The sequence below is a fragment of the Dipodomys ordii genome, unplaced genomic scaffold, assembly GCF_000151885.1.
Source record: "Dipodomys ordii isolate 6190 unplaced genomic scaffold, Dord_2.0 Scaffold80, whole genome shotgun sequence".
In the NCBI taxonomy this organism is placed as follows: domain Eukaryota; kingdom Metazoa; phylum Chordata; class Mammalia; order Rodentia; family Heteromyidae; genus Dipodomys; species Dipodomys ordii.
The window spans coordinates 9,648,760-9,658,635 of record NW_012267296.1 but is presented as its reverse complement, the minus strand read 5'-3'; the positions used below and the strand labels follow the sequence as shown (position 1 = coordinate 9,658,635).

The 9,876-nt window shown below is 38.4% G+C and overlaps 1 protein-coding gene across 1 annotated transcript in view; it reads right to left on the bottom strand.

Moving 5' to 3' along the window:
* Brwd3 (bromodomain and WD repeat domain containing 3) overlaps positions 1-9,876 on the bottom strand; it is a 122,960-nt gene that overhangs the window by 62,336 nt on the left and 50,748 nt on the right. The window contains exons 7-8 of the mRNA XM_013024995.1: positions 3,165-3,325; positions 1,077-1,298 (exon numbers count right to left, since the gene is read on the bottom strand). Of these exons, the coding sequence (XP_012880449.1) occupies positions 1,077-1,298; positions 3,165-3,325 (383 nt within the window). The remainder of the gene's footprint in view (positions 1-1,076; positions 1,299-3,164; positions 3,326-9,876) is intronic.

The window sequence follows — 9,876 nt, the reverse complement described above, 5'->3', positions numbered from 1 at the left end:
TGTGGCTCAAGTGGTAGAGTGCTAGGCTTGAGCTGAAGAGCTGAGGGACAGAGCCCAGGCCCAGAGTTCAGGCCCCACGACCGGACCCAAAAAAAAAAAAAAAGAAAAGAAAAGAAAGGGTTGGAGACGTAGCTCACCGGTAAAGGACCTGCTTAGAATATATAAGACCCTATATAAAACCCTGGATTAAATGCAATGCCCAATGGGGGGGAAAATCTATGAAAGCACTAAGTAAGGTGATGCATGTGTATGATACCAGCACTCAAGAGGTAGAGGCAAGGAAGACTAATGAGTTGGATAGGCCTTGGCTACAAAGCATTTTAATAGCCTCAGCTACAAAATAAGACCTTGCTTGCCTCACAAAAACCAAAACCAAAATTCCATTAAATCATTTCAACTAATCAAAATTTTGACACAATTTTTTTAAGTCCAATATCCACTGAGCCCACTTCTTGCTATATCCCCAGACACAGGTGATATATTACTAAAATATATCCTAAAACTGAAAGTAATAGCTTCCAAAAGTATTCTACTTGACCAACTTATAAAAGTTTTATAAAGATTTCTCTATTTTGCTCTTAACACAAATAAGAAAACATAGCTTAGTTTTATCAATGGTGTTTGGGGCCATCTACTACTTTGAATAACATCTGATAAAAGGATTTCATGCATAATGTATTTTATGTGAAATCATCAAGTTGAAACAAATTGCTAATACTAAAAATCTGTAAGATTAAACTAGAGACATATATATACTTAATCTGACAATTACCTTGAATTACATATTAATGCAGTATATGCCAATACAAGTTAGAACCTGTTTATATCTTGTTTGTAAGCTTGTTTGTAAGGCATTTAAAATTTTTATATATTTTTCACAAATATAAGATAAATGTTTCATACTATAGGAAGAATCTTTTCAAGTATCTTTATTACTTATTTATAAATGGATAAGATTATACAAAAAAGGACCTAAGAAGTGCCTGTCTGTCACTCTTTGCATTACTTACTGAACATAACAAATGTAAGCACTCTCAGCTTGATTGCTTATGTTAGAGAGATCTTATTTTTCTTACCTGTATGGAAGTAATAGAAGCTGAATGTCCCTGAAGGACTGCAACTGGTGCACAAGTTCGAAGACACCATACTCTTACAACCTTATCACAGCTGCCTGCGGCAATGAGAGTATTTTCATAGTTGACAGCCATGTCAGAAATTTCAGCAGAGTGCCCTCGAAGTGTAGCAAGGAGGCGCCCATCATCTGTAGCCCAAATTTTTACCAAGCAGTCATCAGATCCCTACAGTTAAAATAGACACAAATTTTCCAGTGAAGCAGAAATTTCCCACCTAGCCACTGAAAATAACAAGAAGATAAAAGGTAGGGATCATTAAGTTACTGCTAAGCCTTTACCTATTAGTCTCCATAGCAAATTAGTATCCATAGCAAATATAAACTATGTCCAAATAACATGACTGACAAGGTAAAACTATTACTAACCCTGAAAACTCAGAATATTCTACCTTACTTTTCAGTGACTTCCCATCAAATATTTCTGCCACTGTTTTTTTTTTTTTTTTTTATGGTCGGTCATGGGGCCTGGACTCGGCCTGGGCACTGTCTCTCAGCTCTTCAGCTCAAAGATAGTGTTCAACCACTTGAGCCACAGCACCACTTCAGGCTTTTTCTGCTTATGTAGTACTGAGGAATAGAACCAAGGACTTCATGCATGCAAAGCAAGCACTCTACCACTGAGCCACCCTCCCGGCCCTCTGCCACTATATTTTTAAATTTTATTTTCAAGGTGATGATGTACAGAGGTCTGTCACTATTTTTCAATATATGCCTGGAAGCATTATTTTCCTTAATTTTGTAAAAAAAAATGTTTTCTTCAAATTGCTAACTTATTTAAAGTATATATTCATTTTTTAGGAAACTTGAGGCCATTTTAATCTGACGGGAAAATACTAAGTTGAAATTCTTACAAAGAACTTCAAAAATATTTTAAAATATTAAAATATGTGAATGTGATAGGTATTTAATAGTGACATAATATTTATTAAAAGACAGCATTTCCCATCCTCATCATACTCATTAACAACAAAATACACAGGTAACACTTAGGAGACATGAAGTCATCAATTGAAGACTCTGTAATGAAGTCTAAGGAGTTATAACATCTCAAAATAACAAACCTTGCCTTTGTTGTAGCATATAAATAGAAAAAAATAAACTGTGCTATTATCTGCACCTGTGTTAACTTAGCCATAAAGCAATGAGATTAGTATTTCTTAAAAATCCTAATGTACTCCTCCTCCAATTGTTTTACTCAAAAGCAAAAGCATGATATAGTTAATAAAACTCACTTTAAAAAGTAATCAGTGATAGTGGTGCTGTGGCTCAAGTGATAGAGCTCTCGCCTTGAGCTGAAGAGCTCAGGGACAGTGCCCAGCCGCTCCTCCCTCCTCCCCCCAAAAAAGTAACCAGCATTAAAATAAAAAAGTATATAATATAGTTAGACTCAGGCTGGGAGGGTGGCTCAGTGGTAGAGCGCTTGCCTTGCATGCATGAGGCCCTGGGTTCAATTCCTCAGCACCACGTAAGCAAAAAAGAAAAAAGCCGGAAGTGGCACTGTGGCTCAAGTGTTAGAGCACTAGCCTTGAGCTGAAGATCTGAGGGACAGCGCCCAGGCCCAGAGTTCAGGCCCCACGACAGGACCCAAATAAACAAACAAACAAAATATAGTTAGACTCTTCATTACCTACCATGTGACTCAACAGTTCAATCATAAAGTGATATAATCATTAATTGGGCAAAACAGTCAGCAATTATACTAAGTGAAACGTAAAAATTCATTTTGACAAACATTTACTAAAATAGAATGAAAGAGACCCAAATATACATGTTTTACATGCATTATCCCTTACAAGAATATAGGGACTTCTACAGATTTCATTTTGTAATTAAATTTCTCAAAAAATAGTGGACATTATTGTTCACCCTTTATATAAAAGGAGAGTGAAAAGGTCTTCAATTTCTATCCATGTGTTCTTGCATTAATATGTCCAAATGGGATGAATGGTTTACAAACATATGCAATGCCATAATGTCTACCTTCAATTGTTTTAAATTTATAATGTTACCATATAATAAACTTCAAACTCACTGTAAAAATTCTTCTCCCACTCCGGTCAAATGCTACACAGTAGACAGAAGATAAGTGCCCCAGAATTCTCTTGTGCATCTTAATATGCTGGTAGGCAGATGAAGGGAAAATATGGCTGAAGCGACTACATCCGGTTAACTGCCTAGCAGAGGTGATGTTCACTGGAGAAATAAAATAGTTCATTGAGTTCTTAAACTCTAAAAGCAAAAATATACCTTAATGAAATTAAAGCCTGTTAAGACAAAATAGGGTTAACACATCATAGCAATTCTACCCTGTGAAAAAGTCTAAATCCCCTTATACACTTTATAATTTTATTAACAAGTTGACAAAATCCAAAACACTAAGAATATTCTTTTTTATATCTCAGCAGTCTAATATTCTGCTTAGATGACTGTGGAATCTGTAGTACAAACTCATGTACACAACAACCAGAGATATTGCAACTTTAAATGTATATGCAGGGGCTGGGAATGTGGCTTAGTGGTAAGAGTGCTTGCCTACCATGCATGAAGCCCTGGGTTCGATTTCTCAATACCACAAAAAAGAAAAAGCTGAAAGTGGTGCTATGGCTCAAGTGATAGAGTGCTAGCCTTGAGCAAAAGAAGCTTGGGGACAGTGCCTAGGATCTGAGTTCAAGCCCCAGGACTGGCTAGCTAGCTAGCTAAATAAGTAAATAAATGCACAAATCTTTCTATAGCATGAAGCAAAGTGAAAATGAAAACTATATTTGGTTAACTATATACATCTTAAAAACTTATACAGGCAATTTTTATGAACTCCTGACTTGTCATGTCAATATATAATAACTGCCACTAAAAATTCAGAAGTAAAGGTGGATACTATTGGGAGGGAGAAAGGCACTAGAGAGGTTGGGTGGGGGGGATAAACTTGGTCAAAGCAATTCACATATATGTTTGAAAGTAAATTCACAAAACCTTTCAAAAATATATTAAGAAGGGAAAAGTAACATAACAGATCTATCTAGTGAAAAGAAAAGAAAAGCTATAATTCACTACATAGGTGTATAACAGGAAACAACCCTTGCTTTGAGTTCTTTCCTTTTGGTTTTTGAACCTGGAGGGTCTTCCTCTAATTAACAGGGAACTTTTAAGGCTTTTTTCCTATCAGATCATCTTAAGTCCTATCTTATTATTTGTCTTCCCTTAATTTCTTTGTAAAAGAACATCAAAAATGAAGAACAAATCCAAAGAATTCTGATCCAAATACCACATGTATTTGATTCTGTCCAGATTTTTCTGTTTTGGGGGGAGGAGGGAAGAGGGGAGAGGAGGAGAGCAATACAAAGGCTTGAAATCAAAGCCTGACACTTGCTAGGCAAGCACTCTATCATTTACGTTCCAATCCAAGCCTTTTATGCTTTATTTTTCTTTCATGGGAGTATCTTGTTTTTCTTTTTTTTCCCTTTTGCCTGGAGCTGGCCTCAGACAGTAACTGACTTTTGGTTAAAATGTAATTGCACATATAGCCCTTGCTGAGGGTAAACTATAATTATCCTGATGAGCAGCTAGGATTATAGTTGTGTACCACCATGCCATCCTGGTTTCTATTCACTTCCAAAATGGAGACGTCGATTCTCATGTAAGTATTTACAACCACACACTTGCCTTGTCAAATTATTCCAGTATTCTTATTTATTGAAAATACTTTGTGCTTCACATGTCATATTTTAAATCAAAATGTCAGGGCTGAGAATGTGGCTTAGTGGTAGAGTGCTTGCCTAGCTCGCATGAAGCCCTGAATCCTATTCCTCAGTACCACATAAACAGAAATAGCCAGAAGTAACACTGTGGTTCAAGTGGTAGAATGCTAGCATTGATCAAAAGAAGCTCAGAGACAGTGCCCAGGACCTGAGTTCAAGTCCCAGGACTGGCAAAAAAAAAATGTAAGATCCTTGTAAGTTCAAAATCATGTCAAAGGGCTGGGAAGGTAGCTCAGTGGTAGAGTGCTTGCCTTGCATGCATGAGGCCCTGGGTTCGATTCCTCAGCATCACATGAGCAAAAAGAAAAAAGCCGGAAGTGGCGCTGTGGCTCAAGTGGTAGAGTGCTAGCCTTGAGCTGAAGAGCTGAGGGACAGTGCCCAGGCCCAGAGTTCAGGCCCCACGACCGGACCCAAAAACAAAATCATCTCAAGGCAGGGTGATGTTTTATAACACTACAAAAAATACATAGTACAAGTGATAATGGCTTTATATTTGAGCACGGTTAAATTAAGAACTAAGTTCTATCTAGATTAGTATAATTAGAACCATGCTACAATAAATATAAATCCTTTCAATATCTGCACTTAGAAGCAAAGTTATCTTTCAAAGATATATTTATTAGTTATTTTAAAAGTGTCAAAGTAGGAAGTGGCGCTGTAGCTCAAGTGGTAGAGCGCTCGCCTTGAGCTGAAAAGCTGAGGGACAGCGCCCAGGCCCAGAGTGCAAGCTCCATGACAGACCAAAATCAGTGAAACTGTGGAAGTAAATCAAAGGACCATGTTAGAGATCTGAGTATTTGGACAATATAGTAAAATACCAAGTGAATAATAGTAGAAAATATGAATGACAAGAATGACAATTACATAAAATAATTTCCTTTTGGTAGTGGTTCTCCATCCTAGCAACAAGAATTTCCAAAACTCTATGGGAAAAGCAGGCAATCTAACTTTGGAACTTTAATCTTCTTTCTACATTCAAACATTTCTTATGAGTTCTTTGAAAGTTAACTGTTAGTTCTGCTTTCCTGTGCCTTTTCCATTTTTTTTTCTAGGCAGGCAGCTCTGCCACCTGAGCCACACCTCTAGCTTTGCTTTTTGCTGATTATTTTAAAGATGGCGTCTCTTGGACTTTTCTGCCCAGACTGGCCTACAACTATGATCCTGTAGATTTTAGCTGCTTGAGAGTAGCTATGATTATAGGCGAAAGCCAGTGGCTCATAGTTCAGAATTCTTAAATATTTAAGGACAGCATAACAGATTTACATATACTTTTACAAATTTATACCACAAATATCAGTATAGCGGACTGTTTTCTTTCCTTAAGATATGCCATTAGTTAGACATCTACTATATGCTAAAACAGTATAATTGACTCTAAGGATTAGCTCATAAATTAAAGATCCTTGACCTCATGGAATTTGTATTCTATCAAAAGTTTGTGTTGCTTACTCAGTTTCAGAAATTAACAGGAGATGTCAATGGGAGTGACATACAAATGTATTCATCTCTGAAAATGTTCTTTTAATAAACTCCATGGGTAATAATAATATTGTGTCAAATTTGGGAGTCATTAATTTTAGTTCAGGCTCTTCTACCCAAAAGTATCCTTTGTATTATTTATCCAAATATTCAGGCCCTGACTAAATACTTCTAATAAAGAGGTTACTGTTTCCCAGTATTAGTCAATTTATTTGTTAAGTGTCTCTATTTCTGAGGAGACTATTGTTAATTGAATTCCATCTCTCTTCTTGTACTTTTCCTTTGTTACATGGTAACTGAGAAGCATTTCAAGATAACTATCATTTGTACCTTTAGACATTTTTTTTGGTGGGGGAGAGGAGGGAGGGAGGAGCCGGGGGATGGTTGTAGGGCTGGGCCTGGGCACTGTCCCTAAACTCTTCAGCTCAAGGCTAGTGCTCTACCACTTGAGCCACAGCACCACTTCGGGTCTTCAGGTGGTTAACTGGAGATTAAAGTCTCATGGACTTTCCTGCTTGAGCTGGCTTTGAACCACGATCCTCAGATCTCATCCTCCTGAGTAGCTAGGATTACAGGCATGAGCCACCAGTTCCCAGTTTAGTCTTTTCTTAAATAAGAGGTAATTTCTATATTAAACATGGTTTACAGACATCTCTTTTCTTATCATGCCTCAAACAATAGTCCCTCACTTCAAACATTTTTGTGATTGCTTTCTTCTGCAAAGTCTTCAGGTTATCAAAGTCTGACCCTTTAAAATAAACAAGAATCAAGAAAAGTATTCTAATTGCCTGACTAGAACAAAATATGGTGGATTATTTCCTTTCATTAGGAAATTATACTATGAACTGATCTCAAGACTGAAAAGACTAATAGCACATACTTGAAATCGTACCTACTAGGAAGGCAGAAATTGGAAGGATCCCAGTTCAAGGCCAACCTGGGGAAAAGATAGGGAGATCCCACCACGAACAAAGAAAGAGCATAATGGTGTACATCTATAATAATAGTTACGTGAGATGTAAAGTGGGGGATCATGAGGCAGACCATCTGAAAAAGCAAAAATGGCATAGTGACACTGCTTAAGTGGCAGAGTGTTTGCCTAGCAAGTTCAAGTCCAGAATGTGGAGTTCAAACCCAAGTACTAGCAAAAAATAAAAAATAAAGTCCAGGCTGGCTTTGTGCCATGATCCTCAAATCTCAGCCTACAACATAACTAGGATTATAAGTGTGTGCCACCAGAGCCTGGCTGTTTAACATTCTTAATTTCATTTGATATGCAGGAGCTTTTGGATTTGATGCATCTTATTCAGAAAGTAACTGCCGATATCTTAAAATATTTTTCGTATGTTTTACTCTAGATTCAGGTGTTACATTAAGGTCTTCTAAAATCTATTATGAATTGGTTTTTATACATGGTGAGAGATAGGGAACTGGATGCAGTCTTTTACATGTAGGTATCCAGGCTTCCTAGCACTATTTGAAAACTATCTTTTCTTGAGAAAAGTTGTAAGCTACATGGATTTTGGTCAGCAGTCTTGTTAGCAAGACACCTTCTCTCTCTCTTTTTTTTTGTCAGTGTGGGGCCTGAACTCTGGGCCTGGGGACTGTCCCTCAGCTCTTCAGCTCACGGCTAGCGCTCTACTACTAAGCTATATCGTCATTTCTGGCATTTTCTGCTTATATGGTACTGAGGAATCGAACCCAGGACCACATGCATGCAAGGCAAGCATGCTACCACTTACCCATCTTCCCAGCTGAAGCCACCTTCTCTTGAGGACTCACTTTCCAGTATTCATTCAGAGGAAAAAGTAAATAAAATTCCCTAACAGCAACCATATTGTTCAGGCTGGTGCTTTATGAATGCTGAGAACAGGACCAGTACTGGTTCAATTGTATGCTTCAGACACCATTAACTTTAGAAGCTTCCATTCTTTGCATACCAGATTATGCTGCTGGCTCCAAAGAGCTTTGTAGCCCCTGGGCTGGACAGGTTCTTACTTGCTCCCAAAGACTTTCTAGTTTGTGCCCCCAGGGGAGGCAAATAGAACCAAGAGATCTACACTAGAGTTGGAAAACTAGAGGGAACCAAATGCCAATATGTTTTCTATTCTCAGAGCTTTCAGATTCTGTCCAGCAGTAAAGCAGCCTTCATGAGGGAGAAGGCTGGAAAATCAAATGACCACTGTATTTGGTCACAGAGCTCTCAGTCTTATCAGGTGGCAACACACAGCAGGAGGGTAGCTCGAGAGGTGAAGGAATCAAATCTGCCTACCTCAGAGTTCTTTAAATTTTTGCAGTGATCCACAGACAATGTGGCTCATTCCTTCTCAGAGGGCAAGCACATTGACCACAGAGACCTCCACAAGCTAAGTTCCCCACTATTTAACCTTCTCAACAGGTCCTTATGTTTCCTCCCCCTCTGCTACCTCTACCAACCAGACAAGATGGGAATGTGTCTCCAGGCTCACTAACTTGCTATTGTTCCTTATTTCCAGGTCCCCAGAGAAGCTCAGTCTCAACAATAGGCCTTTCAAGACTAGGAGTGATAAAATGGGTTTCTTCCCCAAAGCTGACCAGCTGGCACAGTAGGAGTTCCCAGGTCACCAATTCTCCCACTCCTTAGTCTTAAGGCTTGGGAGAACTATGGGCTTTGGCTTATCTGGTAGCTAGCCAGTCTGAAGTCAGCAAGGCAGCCTTGCTTATCTTATATTTGTGGCTTCAGCTTCTCCTCTCCCCCCAGGGTTGAGGTTGTGTGCTATTTCGTACTTCTCACAGCAGTTTCTCCCAGTTTTCAGCTATCCTACAACTCTTTTGTGATTCCTGGTGCTCTCCCTCTCTTTTGCTTTTGAAAACAGTCTACCTTTGTTATCCTGGCTTGTCCCATTGTCAGGGTGGCACAGAGGAAGGTTCAAATCTATACTACCTTACACCTCATGGCTTAAGATTTTTTTCTTTATTTTTATAAAGATTTTTATACAAAAGTGTTTTACAGTAAGCTTCTGGTATTTATTTATTTATTCAGCCAATTCACTGAATAATTATTTTTGGTCACTCATGGGGCTTGAACTCTGGGCTTGGCCACTGTCCATCCCTCAGCTCTTCAGCTCAAGGCTAGCACTCTACTACTTGAGCCACAGTAGCTATTCTGTTTTTTCTGGTGGTTTATTGGAGATAAGAATCATGGACTTTCCTTTGAACCACACCCCTCAGATCTCAGCCTCCCGGGTAGCTAGGATTACAGACTTGAGCCACCAAGGCCTGGCTCATTGAATAAATATTAAGAAATAGATTTGGTAATATGCCTTACACATCTTCATCAGGTAAATAAAAGTCATTGGTCCTCTTTGTATGTCCCTTCCCCACGGTATAACCCCTGCTTTCACTGTATTTGATGTTGTTATAATTTGTGGAGGGGAAGGGAAAAAACAAATCGTTTAAATAGGGATACAGGTGGACCCATTGCAACAATGAGACGTACAAGTTGTTATGTCGAAAACGAACTTTACAACT